This window comes from Sturnus vulgaris, chromosome 5, assembly GCF_052056855.1.
Source record: "Sturnus vulgaris isolate bStuVul1 chromosome 5, bStuVul1.hap1, whole genome shotgun sequence".
Taxonomy (NCBI): domain Eukaryota; kingdom Metazoa; phylum Chordata; class Aves; order Passeriformes; family Sturnidae; genus Sturnus; species Sturnus vulgaris.
In genome coordinates, this window is record NC_142247.1 from 30,305,506 (window position 1) to 30,323,382 (window position 17,877).

Here is a 17,877-nt window from a genome sequence, read left to right on the forward strand (position 1 = left end):
TGCCGATGGTTGCTCTGTCTCCCCCATGGCGGCTCCGCAGCTCTGAGCTCACATGCGAGGATGGGCTAAAGTAGCGGAAAGCTGTTGGATCCTTCCACAGAGTTACTGACTTCTCAGCTACAGACTGCATAGCAATCAGCGAGGGGGAGAGGCAGCCAGGGAAAGGGAGCGGAGCGCAAAGGGAGGAAGAGTGTCAGGCAGAGGGGGGATCTGGGGACTAGAGCAGGGGGGCAGCAAGGGGCACGGGCAAATAATGCCAGAGAAGGAGGGAGCCAGGCAGGAGGGGGAGACCTAAACCCGTCGCTGAGCCACGAAGGCACATCAGCACTCCGTGGGATGGACGCTCCTGGGAGCAAAAAATTCTGAGAGGCAGAGGCAGAAGGAGAGCGCTGGCGTGGGCAGGGCAGAGTTAGGAGAGGAGCAGGTCGCAGCGGAGAAGTAGCTCTTCGGAGGAGAAAAAAATAGACTTAGGCTGGAGGCGAACGAGAACTGCAGAGAGACTTCCCTGATTCCTCCGGTCCGGCTGAGACATTTCACGGTGAGATGGAGAGACCGGCCGCTTTCCCCTTCCTCTGATGTTGGCTCGGCACGGCTGGAGCAGGCGGCAGGACCTGGGTAAGAGGCGGTGCCGGGGAGCGCTGCTCTCCTCACCGGCATGAGAGCGGGAAGGGCTTTTCTCCCTTAAGAAAATAATGTATTGTTTCATTTGCGTTCGCTCTGAGGAACAGCTATAAATATAACTTAGGGAGAGATGCGTGGCTTCGTGTGAGCGTGCCAGTGAATAATAAAGTTGCCTTGTGTGCATGGCGTATGCACGTACAGCTACCGCGGGCCGAGGGGCAGGGGTGGGCTCCTGCCTCTAAACCTCCCCAACTTCCCTCCCCGCCCCCTTGCCACCCTGACTTCTGTCGCTTTGCAGGTAACTTCTTCGTTTTTTCAGCTCCCCATGAGTCTTCTCACCCTGGGCTGGGTCTCCCCTGGGTCTTGCTCACCTTTTGCTTCTCCTACTCTGTAGATTCTTCTCTATGCTGGTCCCAGCCAGTTCACAGGGAAAAAGACAGCTGGAGACCTGCTCTCCAAGCTCTCGGGTGCAAATGGGGCTGAAGTTGATGTGTTCGTTCTCCTGCTGCCTGTAGAGCTTTCTGGGCTCCAGACCTGCCCCCCTGTCCCTTGCCTTCCACCTCTCCTAGTCCCAGCATGGCTGATTCTGCCGGTGGTGGTCCAACACCCACCAGATAGGCACAGTGCAAAGGGTCTTCTGGATCGTGGGTTTGGGTGAAGGAGCTCAGGAGGAAGCCATGAGCAAACTATCAGAGAAACTCTGCCTCTGCTCCCTGTTGACAAGGTCGGCTTCCCCACCGGGGCAGGGGTGGGCACGCAGGTTTGCATGATGCAGGCAGATCACCTCGGACATCCCTGGCTCTTCAGCCCCCAAGGCCCTCCCTCCTGGGCAAATCGCCTGGAGTCATCCAAATCCTTCTGTCAAGAGCCTGGAGTTTCCTATCTCTGCTGCCTAGCCCTGATTCCATCGATGGCAAAACAAACAGCAGCGCTGGGGCCTCTCCCTTCTCCCCTTCCTCCCCTTAGGGGGTGTGCTGTGAAGGGCAGACAGTGACAGCGCACATGGGAACAGTGGCAGAGGTGACGTTGCTCCAAGGCTACCCTCAACCCCTGCTCTGTGCCCTGCTTGGCTTCTCGGGAGGAGTCATCCACAGGAGGTGGGAGGTGTGGAGATGAGCCCAGGGCTTGGGGTTACCCGGAGCCTGGGAGGTGCATGGGGAATACATCTTGACACAGATACAGGAATGTGTCCCTTCTCCATTCACCACCAGAGGTGGCACCCACAGTAGCCTGAGACACCCTGGCAGTGTGTGGCCATTCCTGTTTGCAGCCACTGAAAATAATAATAAATACAGGGAAAATACGTGCCTTAGGGGGAAGCATGAATCTGGTGAGGACGGGGAGTGGTAGGGAAGAGGACGAATGGTGAGGATGGCCACAAAGGATGAGCTGGATAGGGCTGATCCGGAGGAAAGTGGGCTCCCTTTCCTCCACCTATTTTCCTTCCATCTTTCCCCCTGTTTGGGTGCTAAGATCAAGTGCCCCGACGTGCCGTGCTGGCAGAGGGCAGGCAGTGGTCCTTGCTCCTTGCAGCCCCCCGCCACGGTTTGCAAGGAAAACCAGAAAGCGAGGAAGTGACTGGGGAGGGATGGAGGTGCTTGGCAGGACCAGCTCCCACTGGCCCCTCCTGCCTCTCGGCCACCCCGAGCGCAGCCATCGGCCACGCCTGGGAAGCAGTTGCATCCCTAGGGTGGTGTCAATGACAGGAGGGTGACAGCAAGGGGGAGGAGGGCGCGGAGATGGATACCTGCGCCCGCCGCGCACTGACATCAGTGCGGACGCAGAGAGGAGCAGTTAATGGCCCTCTGCCCTCAGCAAGTCCCGCTATCCCGCCTCGTTATTGCACTGGGTTGGCTTAACCCGGCAGTGCGGCCAGGAATCGATAGATGGATGCTGGCGTCTTAGCAATCGATCCCTTACTCATCCACGCGGCTCCCAGCCTCCCGCTGGCGCTCGCTTTTCTGTGAATGGCACGGGCTGAGTGAAGCCGTCTGCGCTTGCCTCGCAACGCTGCGAAACTGAGTCAGGCTAAATTCCTGCTCCTTGACGTCACTGCTCCTGTGCCCCTTACCAGGGCGGAGAGGCCTCACAGGGAACCCCCAGAGGCACTGGCACCGGTTTTTCCTCGCCAGACAAGGTGGTTTTGGAGATGGTTGGGATTGGAGCCCCTTCTTGGGAGAGATGCTGATTCTCTGGCAGTGAGGAGCTTGGCAAAGGCAAGGCCTGGTTTTGAGCTGGTTCTGTCCCTCAGACCTCTGAGGCTCGTTCTCCAGCAGTGAAGGTGGTGCCGTGGCACAGGCTGCTGAGGGATGGGAGTTGGCTGCGATGTGACCTTGTCCCCGTGGCCCCAGAGACCCATTGCACCTCCATGCCTGTCCTCCTGGAACCCTGGCAGCAAGCAGCTTGCTTCAGGGACAGTTATGGGATTCACCTGCTCGCTTGTCTGGGGAGGAGTTGCCCACCATCTCCTGGCACCAGCCATGCTGGCACAGCAGCCCCACTGCTGCTCTCACTGGAAATTAGGTGGAGGGTAGAGAACAAGAAACTCTCCACCCCGGCACCTCCCCACGCCGCCAGCCAGGGGCTCCTGCTGCCACTCTGCCCACGCTCCTGCCACCATGGCAGTGGGTCTGCCCCTCACAATCTGGACGGCTGTTTTATTTCTATGGCAACATTTCTCCTGAAACACTTCAGAGGGAGCCTGGTGCTGTTGGATAATGAGGGAAGCAGCGTCTCCCATTCTGTCACCTACAAAAAGCTCAGAGAAACGACCCTGACACCCCTCCCCACCTCCTTCCCTCCCTGGCAAGGGTACCAGCATTGGTACAAAGAGCTGCTGGCCTTGTCCCAGCTGCCTGTTCTCCTTCCCCCTGCCTTCAGCTCTGCTCTTCCCTCTCCTCTCGCCGGCTGCCTTTCTGCTGGCAGCCTGCTAAAGCACCCGCGCAGACTGACCAGCTGAAAGGAGTCTTAGAGCAAGTGGATGTCGAAAGTGCCTCTGCTGTAGAGGACGGTAAAGCCCCGGGAGAGCTGTATAGATCGGCCCCGCCAGCAGCACGGTGAGTGCGGGGGCTGAAGGGCACTGGGGATCCCAGAGGCTGGGCAGACAGGCGCTTCATCCCTCTGAAAAGCTCGATGGCATTACGAAGAGGCGGTGCCTGCCACGGGACCAGACACAGCGGCCCCAGAAGTCCTTTCCTCTCCTGTTCCCGTTGTTGCCAGCACCAAGAAACAGCCTCGTGTCTGGGTGGAGGTGAGCAGGCAGAAGTTGCGGGCAGCACCGAGTGCCGGCAGGAGGTGAGCAGGCAGGATGCCAGCGGGAGCGACTGTCGCAGCCCGGAGGAGCAGGGGTATGACAGCAACCCGTAGTGATGGTGGGGGGGATATGGCAGTCCGGGCAGTGTGCAGATGCAGCCGCCGTGTCCCGCTTCGCACTGCTCTCCTCCAGCCCGACCCTGCCCGCGATGGCAGCCCCTCCCTGTCGGAGAGCTGGGGGTAGGGGAAGGAGGGGGCGATGGTCCTCCGTACCGCGTGAGTGGGGCAGCACTTAGGCTTGACACCTTCCAGGTTTGTTTGTTAAACCTGACGGATCAAGCCGCAGCAATATAAGTTAGCAAAACTGTAGTGAAATTCTTGATCCGCTCTCTGCAGGAATGCGGTTCCGCAGCTTACCTGGGATGCTCCCTCTGCTCTGTTTCTGGAGCCTAGCAGGCATGGCTGAAAGGGAAGAAGCCGGGGCCCTTTCAGGAGGCTCGTGGCTCTGCTCAGCTCCCTGTTAGCATAGCCATGGGGGTGAAGGGAGATTTTTTTTTTTTCTCTGTCACTGATGGGTTAGTGTTTGGCAGCCAGGCCAGGCTGGGAACTCAGCTGCTGTGCAGCAGCTGGGCGCAGAGAAGCGGCTGCAGCCTCTCTCGAGCGGGGGCTTGGCGCAGAGCAGGCTTTGCCCTGGTTATTGCTCGCCCTTGCTGCTGTCACTGTTGTTATCATCATTCAGAAACTATTTGCAGGCACCTGCCTTGCTGGGTGCTTGTCAGAGTCACCGGCAGTCCATCCCTGCCCTGTCAAGAGCACAACTGCAGCACACAGGCAGATGATGTGAGCCACCCTTGACCCCCTTTTCCTGCACACCAATAATTATCCCTGTCCCCTGACTAGCCAAAAGCCGTCAAGACATCCCAGATGGCCAGGCACTTCGGAGATGCTGAAGTACAGGGATGCTGCTGGGAATGGCCTTACATCAGGGCTCCCACACGGCAGGATGCCCAGTGAAGGGAGTTCCAGGGATGCGGAGACTAGTGAAGATACCCTTAGAACTGTGCAGTTGTGCTGGGAAGCTCTAGGAGGTGACCGGGGTGCACTGCATCTGCCTGGGATGTGAGGACCTCAGGGACACCCCAGAGCCTTAATTTTTTTAGCTCTTGCAGGTTTTGCCCCAATCCTTTGGGGTCTAGTCGGTGGTTTTGGCAGTCAGGGTGCTGGGGATATGTCAGCCCCTGTGTTTCCTCGGGAGCAGGTGGGATACGGTCTGCACCCTGGCTGCTACAGAAGTTCGGTTCCTTTTTGGCCAAGAATACCACCCAGGGAAGGCCAGGGACCTTCTGAACATTTAATTTTTCCTGTGATGCCAGCTACAAAGAATAACACCCACCTTCCTCACTCAGCAAGAAAAAGCAGGGACTTCTCCCCACCTGCCTCTCCAGCAGCATCATCTCCTTACAATCCTGCTCAGTCAACCCCCTAACTCCTGTGTTTTGTAATCCCAGCCCCATTTTGGGCAGAGAGGAGTGGGGTAATGCCGGTGCCAGTCCCACCAACCCCACCATGGGGTATCCCCCATCTAGTCTGAGATCCTGGGGAGCAGGCAGCTGTTCTTGCAGCGCCATGGTCTGGACGGTGCAGCTGCAGCAGGGATCGCTGGGGCGGTGTGGGAGCAGGCAGAAGGTGATGCTGTCACCTTTCTGTGCCTCTTCCTGACTTTGTCATCCTGGGCACCTTTGTGTGGTTCCCATTTTTATCTGTTTTTTTCTCCCTCTCACTCTTTCTCTCCTTCTCTCTTAGCTTTCTTCTCTCCCCCTCCCATCAGCATGTGGGCTGATCACTGCTCAAACTTTTAATTCAGATGGTAATTGGAATAATAATACGGGCAGAATCCTTCTGGCTCCTTTGCTGCAGCTGGCTTCAGGGAGCTATGAATAGCTCTGAGTCACACACTGAGATGGTTTAACTTCAAATCATTTTGTTTTGTTTTCATATTACCCATCCTCAGGCTCCAGAGCTTCACGGGGGAAAAAATATCCCCCCTTGTCACTCCACTCCAAAATATAAACCGGGCAGAGGCACATGAATAAAATCCTCTTTTGGAGAGGGAAACTGGTCAGCGGATCATGCCTTGAGGGGCAGATGGGGATTGTTGGCACTTAATCTATTTATAATTATTGAACGAAAAGGCAGAAGTGTGTATATAAAAATGGTATAGAGTTGATTACAGCTTCCTCCCCTCACCTTCCATATGTCAGTTGCCTTTTTAATATGGTAAAACTCTCCTGCACAGTGACTGTGCCTTCGCGTGTGCCCGTACAGCGCCTGGCAGCCTGCCCTGCCGGCACGTAGCAGCGAGAGCTCGGCCGCTGACTCTTGTGGCAGGACAGCCGCCCATGGCACCGAGCTGCCCTATGAGCCCCAACATGAACCCTGGGAATATTCGTGAGGAATAGGAGAAGAGATGGAGTTGCAAAGAAAATGGAGAGGACACGCTGAATGCTGCGGGTCTGCGAGGCTCTGCAAAAAGGCAGAGGTCCCCTCTCAGCTGCCGGTGTTTCCGCCCTGGCTCCCCAAGAGGCGAGAAGTTCGTCTGCCGTGTTGTCACCGTGCCCGAGCTGGCAGGATGGGTCTGTGGATGCTGATCCCAAGCCAGCCGGTGCTACGCAGCCGGTAAGGGGGACAAAGGCACAGAGCGGAGCGCAACCAGCGGCTGCAGTACTGACCACAGACAGGAGAGAAGCATTTGCCAGACAACTCCAGATAAAGCAAAGACTAAGAGTGTAAAAATACCCTGGGATTTTTCCATCGTTGTCGTTCACAGTGTATGTCCCAGAGCACCAGATACGGTTGTTATAAAAAGAGAAGTGGGGGAGTGCTTCAGCGTGGACTTTTCTGTTCTGTTTCATGAGACTCTTCCATTGCAAATTTAAGGAAGGATTGACAATATATGATCCACTCTGGCAGAGGCTGGAGAAAGACTGGGACGTGCGAGGCACTGCACTGTGTACAGGGGATGGAGCAATGGAGGTATTGCCGTGGCACCAAGCACGTCGACCTTATAGTCCTGCAGATCCCTTGGAAAGGGACAGCAGCAGCAGAGCCCCACGTGTCTGCTCAGGGCCAGAGCAGAACTGGGGTGGCAGCGTGGGCTGGTGTGATGGCTTGTGCTGCTGGAGCACGATGTCACACGGGAAGGAGGAGATGACTGCAGCACCGTGGTGGTGTCCCTGGCATTGCTCAGTCTAAGACACAGGAGGGGGAAAGCGGTGGGGAAAGAGGGAAGGGTAGCACATGCTTTGGGACTGGAGGCAGCTGCTGGCCCCTGGACACTTAATCCGGCTGACTGCTTCAATGCTGCAAGGCAGTGACTGTGACATCCATGCTGCAAGAGCTTTCAAAAGTGCTGGGGGTTTCTGCAGGCCATGAGTGCTCACGCACACCCAGGACAGGCAGCAGAGGGATGCGGAGGCATCTATGCAGGCTGCAGCCTCCTGCCTAACATCTCTCCTTGCTGCACCCACCAGCTTGGTTTCATACAACTCCATAGGAGTTGCACTGACTCTTCAGCTTCCTTCTTCACATGTGGGTCTCAGGACGCAGAGCAAGCTCCAAGAAATGTCCTCAGGCATGCTCTGGATTTGTGTCTCTGTCCTCAGCCAGGCTTTCCTTCCCCTTGTCCATGTGACAGGCAGCTGCCTGTTCAGGATATGAATATAATCCCCTTCTGCTGGAGACATCTCTGATCCTTCCTCTTTCATTCAATTTGTGTTTCAGCTTTTCAAGTTGCAATGGGACCTTTTCACAGCCATTTGAACTATGTTGGCATAGGGTTTGGGCTCCTGGTAAGCCCCCTGGCCTTTCCAAGCTGGTGGCATTGATTTTGCCAGTAGGGATGTCAGTGGTGGCCCTGGTCTACCAGCTGCTGAGGAGGGACAGTGACCCAATGTGGTAGCAGTCCCCAGTCCAGGCGTTTCTTGCCTGCCTGTCTGTCCTTCCCATGGTAGCACCACGCGCTGTGGGGGTGTGTTGGGGTGGAAGTGGGAAATGTGTTTATTTTTGTTCGTCTCCTGGCTCGTGCCGCTCTGAGTTTGTGGCACTCGGTATTACTAACACTTTCCTGTGCCAGCTGGCAGCAGGGGATGAATCAGATTGGCAGCACCACAATGTGGACCCGTCACTGGCCGCTCAGCTTAGAGTGATGCCTGTGGCCAAAGTGCTGGTGATATCTCCTGGCCCTGTCCAGGGTGAGTCCCCACCAAGTGCCGGTGGCTGAACCTTGCTGGTGGAGATGTCTCAGTACCCTGTGGGACAGGGTTGTCTCCTCTGACCCATGCTGCCTGCCCAGGCTGGATTTTCCCTGTCCCTCCTTTACACTGGAGGTCTCAGGTGGCTTCGTGAGCTGATCTCTGCTCACTGGCAGCATCCCCAGGCTGGATGCTGACTCTGCAGCCAGGAGGACAGCTTATCCTCGTGCTGCTAGAAACACTTTTTTGCAGTTGTTGTGGTTTAACCCCAGCAGGCAACTTAAGTATCATTCAGCCCTTCTCTCCCTCTCACTGCCCCCATCCCCAGTGGGGAGGGGGATCGAATAGAAAAGAAAAGGTAAACTTTGTGGGTTGAGAGAAGAACAATTTAACAATCAAAACAAAATATAACAACAATAAATGTTAATCATATTAATATTATTATAAATAATGATTATGATTATAATAATAACAATAATAATAGTGGTAGTAATAGTAATAATAAGCACAGAGAGAGAGAATAACAGGACTCAAGAGAAACAAGTGATGCACAACCCAATTATTCACCACCCAAGGCTGATGCCCAGCGCATCCCCAAACACTCATCAGCCCCTTCCAGTTACCTCCTCCAGTTACATACTGGGCATGATGTTCTGTGGCATGGAATATCCCTTTGGCCAGTTTGGACCAGCTGTTCTGGCCACGCTCCCTCCTGGACTCATGTACAGCTCCTCAGTGGCAGAACACGGGCAACAGAAAAGTCCTTGGTTTGGAGTAAGCCTCTACTTAACAACAACTCCAACATATCTGTGTTACCAGCATTATTCTCATATTAAATCCAACACTGTGCAGGCTACTAGGAAGAAAATTAACGCAGTCCTAGAGAGAATCAGGACAGCAGTTAATTGCTTCCTCCCCCTCTCCTGCTTTTGTCAACTCAGCACACATGGAACTCGATGACATCACAGACCTTGGAATGTTGGTGGTTCCAGTTGTCTGGTTGCTCCCAGAGCCAAGATGCAGAGGTATGTGGTTCTCCTCTCCCTCCTGAGCATTCTGGTGTTCTAAACGGGCATTTTAGTGGCCACAACAAGCATTGCTGAGGCTGCAGAAGGTGGCACACTGCTTGTCAGTGTCAACAGCCTGCATTGCCTGCACTCCAGGACGACAATTTAGATTCTCCTACTTGTTGCAGCCCAGAGTATTCTGAAAAATGTCACAGCCATTTCGTATCTTTGGGCTAATGATGATAGTCTACCCAGAATCTCAAGACTTGCAAGATAATGATGACAATGATGGTGATGATGATGACAGTGAAGAATCAGAGAACTCCTGCCACTCTGAGCTTCCTTCACCCTTGTGCAAGAGCAGTGACAGCATAGATGACAATCAGACAGAGGATCTGGGAGAGCCCACCCCATTTTCCCTAATGACTGGGCACTCTTACATGGTAAAAGATAAACAAGTGAGGTTGGCCAAACATGCGCTGGAGCTTGAGGAGGAAGATCAGGAATCTCAGACACCATTTTACAAAGACAACTCGGCTGGATATGAGGAGTCCAGCCCGACCTATCGCTTTCCCTGGCACCAGAGGTTGCCTGCTCTCCAAAAGGCTGGTACAGCACCAAGTGGCTTCCACAACTCTTTCCAGAGCAGCTCAGGCCAGCACTTGGGGACAGAGGCTGCTACCACACAGGCCGGTGCCAGTGCCCATTATGTGGGACACTCAGAGAGCACCACAGGAGCAGAGCCCCATGTGCTGCACGAGGAGGACAGAGAGGACAGGGAGGACAGGGAGGACAGGGAGTCCCAGTCCGTGCAGCCAGCCTATGACTTGCTCTGGCAGGAGAACAGCCGCCTCAGGTCGGAGAACAAAATGCTCAGGAACGTGAACCTCGTGCTCAAGTCAGAGAACTTGGCGCTCAGGCAGCTGTTCCAAGAGCTCAAGAAGGGTAGCCGTGTGTTCAGGGAGAAGGATGTCATACTCAGGCAGGAATACAACATGCTCAGGGAACAGTATGACAGGCTCAAGGGTGAGAATGCTGCACTCAGGAAGGACAATGCCATGGTCAGGAAAATGCTTAACAACTTCCAGAACAACTTGAACAGACATCTGTGCATGATGGCGACCCTGCAGGATCAGCTGAAGACCAGCCAGGCTGAACGAGAGAAGGAAGCCCGAAAGGCCCAGGCCTTAGTCCAGCAGACTGAGTGTCGTCTTCAGCTAATGAACCAGAGGGCTCTGGATGCCGAAGCGAATGTGGAGAGGCTGAAGCAGAAGATCTTCATTCTCCAAGGACAGCTGGAGAGATGCAGGCCAGAGAATGAAAACCTGAGAACAGACTGGCCTGGAAGCAGTGAAGCACAATTTAGGCTTCACCAGTCAAAACCCCCACCAGCTCATACTGGGCAAAGATGGCTCCCTCAGGCAGCTTCTGCCTCAGGAATGCTGCCTGTTGTTGCTGAGGTCCTTGAATCTACGAGAAAAATTCTCAAATTTTAAGCAGAGAAAGATCTATGAGTGCAATTCTGTGTGAGTTCCATGGATCCGTGCACGGTCCGAGGCCATTGGTCTCCCACTTGCAACCATTTACTGCAAATAAAAGCATTTACTTTCCCATTTTCAAATGTGTGTGCTCACATTTATTCTTTATCCTTTGTGGTGATACTTTCCTTGTGATTAAGTAGCAGTTGCAGGTAGGGATGTGGCTTTAGCTGCTGATACTCTGTTTGGGCACTGTGGAGCCAGTGGCAAAGGCAGCCCAGGCTCTGAGCTGCACTGTCCAGCCACGGCTCCGGCTGACATGAGCTCCCATGTGGGAGCCAGGAGGAAGCACAGCACCACAGGAGGCAGCACTCTTACACAGTGTGCTCATCCCATCTCACAGCTGTACCAGCCTGAACTGGAGCTGAACAAAGCCCTTGAATTTCATTTGCTTCCTTTGCTCCTTCTTCGGGGGAAAGGTGAGGAGCAGAGATCCAGGTGTTGCTGCACATGGTTTCACAAAGCTCCTTAGGTCGTCCTTCCTTTCTTTTGGAGCTGGCTGCTGCCTGGGCCAGAAATCCAAAATCTCTAGAAATGGTGCACCTGTTTCTGCAGCTGGAGAAAGAGAGCTGCTGATTGTAGAAACTTTCAGGAAATTGTGAATTACTCATCTGTGTGAGCTGTGACAGTACCTTCCCTGTTATCAGGGTTAGTACTGGCTAAGGATGAGCTTGGCATATCCAGGCTGGCTGAGATGATGCCAGATGAAGAGGATGCCCTTCCTCTCCTGGCTGGAGCTGGCATAGAGGAGTGTACCTAAATTTCCCACCTTTGCCACCTCCCAAAATCATGTGGGACCCTGCCATCTGAAAGCTAGTTAGCTTTATCCCAGCAGTACTGTCTGTGGGTATGAAGTGACCTCTCTTCATCACATCAACATTTCTGATTAACTTAGGTTACTGGCCCCAGGGTCTGCTATAGGTTTATCCAGCCGCAAGGCAAAAATTTCTGGCCAAACTGACTTCAGAAAGACTCAGATGTTGTAGGGTATTGAGCTGATGGGAGCTGGCAGAGTTCAGTGTCAAAGTGCTTTTTCCTGACGGCGATTTTTGGGCAGCTGTTCATTTTTATCTCTATATGGTGAGTTGTGGATTACAAGGTTGTTTTCTTCTCCTGGTCTCATAATACCCTTGGTCTGAACAACCATGTTTGTTTGCTGAAGAGCTTTAACTGCCTCAGTAACTGAGTAATCTTCATCCCATCAAAGGTGATGTCTGGAGCTTCCTTCTTGCTGCTTTCCAGTCTATGGGGAAAGCTGGTGGGCACTCCTGGCCACAAGCAACCCCATTCTGTGGCACTGGTGATGAGACAAGGATGGATTTCACCAGCTTTTCAATCCCAGGCGATGTCATTTGCTGTTCCTCTCTCCTGTCTGTGCACAACCACTTGCAAGTAGCTCTAAGCCTTACATTTGATTCAAAAATACTTGTATTTTTTCCCATATCTGACAACTAGTGCTCATTGGTGAGGCTAGGAGGAAGCCAACTAGCTGCTCTGTCTGCATCTGCACTCCACACTGGCTGCTGTAATCCAAAGGCTACAGTGCAGGATTAGCATGGGTGTACAAAGCCCTTCCTAATCTGTGAGTCATTACCCCCTCAGTGCATTTCATTTCCCAGCAGCTCTGGGCAGGTGGAATAGGTTGGCTCTTGAGTCTTTGGCTTCCCCATTCTTCCGTTTGGGAGGACTGGGTTGGGACACCTGCCGGACATCCTCCCAGGACTCCACTGCTGAGCTGCTCCTTGGATGCTGTACACAGGGCATGCAGTAAGGTTTGTTTCCTTTAACTGGCTTCTCCTTGGCTACCCTTGAGCCCTTTCTTTCTATCTATCAGTCCTTTTGGGCTCTACCCATTGCTTTCATCCTCTTTGATTTGAAACAGGGGGGGATGTTCTGCATACCCTGGAAAAAATTCCCTCAGGGTTAGGCTGGGTTGACTGGGATCCCTGAGGACTGCTGTGCATTCCTGTGTTTTGTTAGTCCTTGTGTGAGAGGTATTTAGCCTGGCTGAGCTCTCCTCCTGGTGTAAGCTCTGATATTAATAAAATGGCTCAGGGCGAGGGCTCTGTGAGCTGCTCAGCTGCTGTGCCCTTGATGTGGAGGGCAGTGACCAGCCCGCCCTGCTCCTCTGCTGGCAGGAGGTTCTGGGGAGCGCAGGGTCTGCAAGCCGTGCACCCGGGCTGCATCCATCAGCTCCTCACCTGCCCGAGCCAGGCTGCATCAGGTGCCCCAAGGAGACCTCCCAACACATCCTGAGCAAAAGGCTGGGAGCCCTGTGCCCGCTGCTCTGGACTGGGATGGGTGCTGTCAGGGGAGGATCTGACTGGGTGTTACTTTGTCCTTCTCTGTCAGGAGCGTGCCCAGGAGTAATTGCGATGGCAGCGTTGGTCCCAGCTCTCCAGAGGTGAAACCTGGAGCTGCCAAGTCCCGTGTGAGTGCTGCTGCATGAGTTCCCACGCCCTGCCAGCTCCCACGGGCCCCTGACATCTGATGACAGAGCGAGCCATGGGCAGCGTCCGAGTCAATCGGTGAGTAACCCTCCTCTCGAGACCTGCTGCTGCTCTGAGTGACCTGGTCCTCCTTATCTGGCCCCTCAGACCCTAACTTCAGACTGCCTTTTGATATATTCTTCTCAAATTACCTGCCAGCAGCTTTCCTGTTCCAAGGAATGACTCCTCTCTCCTTCTCCAATCCAAAACATGCCATGTAACATGTAAGGATAGTGCTTGGAGGAATACTATGGAGAAGAAGCAAAGTACTGCATGGTGCTGGACCAGAAATAACAGATTCCAGCAGCACTGCAGAAGCCACATGTTCCCAGGAATCACAGCTCCAGCCACCAGTACTGTCCTTGCCATGAGATGTGGATGGAGGCCCACGCTGGAGGACTCCAGCTGACATGTCAACACTGTGGGGTGGCAGGGAGACACTCCAAAGGTCCTGAGAGGCTGCAGCTTGTCAGGCATGAGGGCAGAGCACTCTGTGCTTCAGTGCACTCTCTTGATTTCCTCAGTGGTCAGAACACCTTCTATCATCACATCTTTAAGGAGTATCTGCAACTGTCACAGGATCACATGAGAGGCAGTGTCAGAGCTGACTGCAAGGGAATGGAGCCAGAGGGGCAAAGGTCTCCCAGAAAGTGTGTGTGTGTAGCTTCTGCCTAAGAAACTGCCAGTGCTTTGGCTGTTGATTTCCAAATTACACCTTTGGCTTCCGATAAGGGATGCTGGAAGACACACATGTTGCTGTGGCAACAGAATTGTCCTGAGTGCAGGAAGTGTATAAACATTGTCACCACACACCATGAAATCAATGAGCAGAGAGCAGAGGAGAAAATAGAAGCTTGTATTATATGAGGGCCAAAATGTGGTCAGGCTGTGGATGCTTGCTCCCAGGCTTCCTGGCTGTCCCAGCTGCTGTGAGGTTTCAAAGCCTTGTATCCCTTCTCACCATAAAGACTGGAAGGTACCACAGAGCTACAAGTTGCCCTGCTTTGGTGCCCTGTCAGGACTTTGCTAGATGCAACCTCCTGGCAGCATCACTCAGTGACCATTGCAGCTGATCTCCACCAGTTTGGTGAGGTTGGCACCATGGTGCAATAATCACTCAAATGTGCTGTTGTTAGCTCCAACAGGGAGGTACTGTAACCCTGTGAGCCACCCACATCTCCTGCCCTTGCTGCCTCAGTGGTTGCTGTTACCCTTCACTTATTCCTGATGGAAGTGCTTGTTTCTTCTCTTCCCAGGTACAGCATCGTCTCAACCGAAGAGGATGGCCACAAGGTCTCTGCGCTGGGCAGCATGAACGGGCACAGCCACAACGGGAAGGGCCATGCTCCCCGCAGGAAGCACCGCAACCGTTTCGTGAAGAAGAACGGCCAGTGCAACGTTTACTTTGCCAACCTGAGCAACAAATCTCAGCGCTACATGGCCGACATCTTCACCACCTGTGTGGACACGCGCTGGCGGTACATGCTGATGATCTTCTCCGCTGCCTTCCTGGTCTCCTGGCTCTTCTTCGGCTTCCTCTTCTGGTGCATCGCTTTCTTCCACGGTGACCTCAATGCACCAGCTGTGGCAGGTAGTCCCTCTCTCCTCAAGCCCTGCATCATGCACGTGAACAGCTTCCTGGGGGCTTTTCTTTTCTCAGTGGAGACACAGACAACCATCGGGTACGGTTTCCGCTGCGTGACTGAGGAGTGCCCGCTGGCTATCATGGCAGTTGTGGTGCAGTCCATAGTGGGCTGCGTGATTGACTCCTTCATGATTGGCACTATCATGGCCAAGATGGCAAGGCCCAAGAAGCGGGCCCAGACCCTCCTCTTCAGCCATCATGCGGTCATCTCCGTGCGGGATGGCAAACTGTGTCTCATGTGGAGGGTGGGCAACCTGAGGAGGAGTCACATTGTGGAGGCCCATGTCCGAGCCCAGCTCATCAAACCCTACATGACAGAGGAAGGGGAATACCTCCCCCTGGACCAGCGGGACCTTAATGTGGGCTACGATGTGGGTCTTGATCGTATATTTTTGGTCTCACCCATTATTATTGTTCATGAGATTGATGAGGAGAGCCCCCTCTATGGGATCGGCAAGGAAGAGCTGGAGACGGAGAATTTCGAGATTGTGGTTATTCTGGAGGGGATGGTGGAAGCCACAGCCATGACCACACAGGCACGAAGCTCTTACCTTGCTAGTGAAATCCTTTGGGGTCATCGTTTTGAACCAGTTGTGTTTGAGGAGAAGAACCACTACAAAGTGGATTACTCGCGCTTTCACAAGACGTACGAGGTAGCTGGCACACCTTGCTGCTCAGCCCGGGAACTGCAAGAAAGCAAGATGACCATCCTACCTTCCCCACCACCTCCCAGTGCCTTCTGCTACGAGAATGAGCTGGCACTCGTCAGTCAAGATGAAGATGAAGATGATGATGAAGTAGGTGTGGTGTTAGGGGGCAACACCAAGGAGGAGGGAGGTATCATCCAGATGATGGATTTTGGAAGCCACCTGGACCTGGAGCGGCTCCAGGCAACTCTGCCTCTAGATACAATCTCATACCGCAGGGAGTCAGCCATCTAACTCCTCCAGCCTCCCTGTTCCACACCCATTGCCCACAGCCTCCTCTGTTCTGTACCCATACATTGGATAAGTCCCTTCACCATCAAATAATGCCTCCCATGATTGCCTCTCAGCCCCCAAATACACCAAGGCCTGGAGCTGCTCTGACATCCTCCCTTCTCATGAGGTCATACTGCCTGGAAGAGGAGTGAGGATACACTACTCTTTCCGGGTATGCAGCTTGGGCTAGAACCCTTTTCCTGCCCAGGGACAGGAGAGCAGCAGGCCTGGTTTCTTGTCTCTGGGGAGGTGACAGGAGTCTTCACCTTCAGTGGAGGACAGACTGGGGCCCACAGCAAGTGTTTCTGCTGCTGAGGCAACAGCAGACTTTCTGTCCCCTCTCACTAAGGGTAGGCTCCACGGCAGTCAAGGGTCATCGCTATCACTGGGAGAGGAGTGACACCTAAGCACTGATCAAATGAGGATAGAAGGGAGAGTTTGGGACTCCTGGAGGGAGTGGGGAAGGATCTCAAGGGAGGAGTTTACTTGCATGTTTGTTGTTTGTTGCACATGATTCTGTATATAAAAGAGAAGGAGAACTGAAATCGATATTCTTCCATGCAAACACCAAGCTAGGAGACAAGGACACTCTACTACTCTACAGGCTGCTCTGCACTCTCCTTGGCTCTTGGTGTCTGCCACCTCCAGAAGCAGCTTGGCTCTACGGACTCAGATCCAGTTCTCCCAGTCCTCTTGAAAAACATGTCCTGCTCCTCTCCTGAGATACCTGGCAGAGGAGGCAGGGCCCTGTGCTTACCACACTCAGACTGCTCCCTGGCACAGCACAGCCAGGATGACAGACAGGTGACCTGACTGGACAGCAGACCCTCCACTTGCTCCTTTTGCCTCCGCAATTCTTCTCCCTGATGCCATCACCTGTAAAACAGAATTTGTAACTATTTATTTTTAATAAAGTCTAATATCCCAAGGGGAGGTTTGGAAGCAAAGGACAGACTCCAAGGCTGCAGCCTTGTATAGAGACTGATGAGGGTTATTAGGGCTGGTGTTTTCTATTTGTATGGCAAATTTGTATGACCCTTGAAAGGTCCACCACAAGGGCTCTCTTGTTCTGGGCTTCTCTGGTAAAGACCTATAACAAGAGGCTCAGAGAATTTGCTCAGGGAGAAGGTCATACCAATGTGTGTATGGAGGGAATAATCTGCATTAAAATTACCATAGGATAGGCCAAGCAATACTGTTTGCTTTGGAGACAGCGAGAGTTTTGCCCAGGGAAGAGTTCTAGATATACTTGGTGAAGAGGCAGAGATGTGCAAGATATTGCTTTAGATTCAAAAACCCCATGAAAAAACCCAAAGTCTCTCTTTTTCCTAGAGGCAAGTGGAGGGAGAATGAGAAAGGACATCAACCAAAGCTAGATCTCTAACATCACTTTGTTGTCATTTCACAAAAGAGCAAGAAAACCTCGTGAGCGAGCATCTTCCTTCAGGAGCAGCAAAATCACCCCTTCAAAACTGTAGATGAGATGAGGACAGGAAAACAAACAGGGAGCTCAGGAAGCTGCTCTGGGCACCCGATAGCTGTGCTGTGGTGGGGAATGGCTGAAGAAGTTATGTCCCGCCTCATCCCTGATCTACAAAGTAGAATAAAAGCATCTCAATATCAATTTGGAATTGGTTCAAAAAGCAAAAAGAAGAGGGGAAGAAGAAGAAGGGCAAGGAAGGAAACAGCAGGACTGAGAGGAAGAAGCAGACACAGTAGGCAGATGGTGGAGAAGGAAAGAGAGAAGAGGAAGAGAAAGTGAGGTTATATGGAAGTGCATTTGAGAAAGAGCACAAATAGACTCACAAGATGTGTCTAGGCCCAGACATGGTCATTTCTCGTCCTAGGCTGTAGGTTTTGTGGGGGAACAGCTGTCCTGCCTGGGTTTGCTCCATTCACTGGAATAATTCCATTCCCCAGAATAATTCCATTCCCCAGCACTCTCTGGGCCCAGCCATGGAGCCAGTTTTCTACCCAATGAACAGTGCACTCATTCAGTTTCTCCAGGGAGCCAATTTCTCCAGGACAAATGCTTTGGGAGACAGTGTCAAAGGCTTTACAGAAGTGCAGGTGGACATCATCCACAGCCTTGCCC

The 17,877-nt window shown here is 53.2% G+C and overlaps 1 protein-coding gene and 1 pseudogene across 2 annotated transcripts; both read left to right on the forward strand.

The window, feature by feature from the left end:
• The first annotated feature begins 228 nt into the window (after positions 1-228).
• Positions 229-16,710, forward strand: KCNJ4 (potassium inwardly rectifying channel subfamily J member 4). Of its 2 annotated transcripts, none has more exons than XM_014885223.2 (3): positions 229-615; positions 13,021-13,196; positions 14,414-16,710. In XM_014885223.2, exons 2-3 carry the CDS (start codon positions 13,159-13,161, stop codon positions 15,741-15,743), a joined length of 1,368 nt encoding a protein of 455 aa, XP_014740709.1. In that variant the 5' UTR covers positions 229-615; positions 13,021-13,158; the 3' UTR covers positions 15,744-16,710. The 2 variants fall into 2 exon arrangements, with proteins under 2 accessions (XP_014740709.1, XP_088021419.1); XM_088165293.1 differs by lacking the exon at positions 229-615 and adding an exon at positions 3,326-3,915.
• On the forward strand, positions 3,933-13,013 carry LOC106858517 (uncharacterized; annotated as a pseudogene).
• Positions 16,711-17,877: the final 1,167 nt, after the last annotated feature.

Excerpts from the sequence above, each read along its gene's own strand:
- KCNJ4 (XM_014885223.2), top strand. The coding sequence starts at position 13,159 with ATGACAGAGCGAGCCATGGGCAGCGTCCGAGTCAATCG. Across the intron at positions 13,197-14,413 it reads GGCAGCGTCCGAGTCAATCG|GTACAGCATCGTCTCAACCG; the intron begins GTGAGTAACCCT and ends TTCTCTTCCCAG.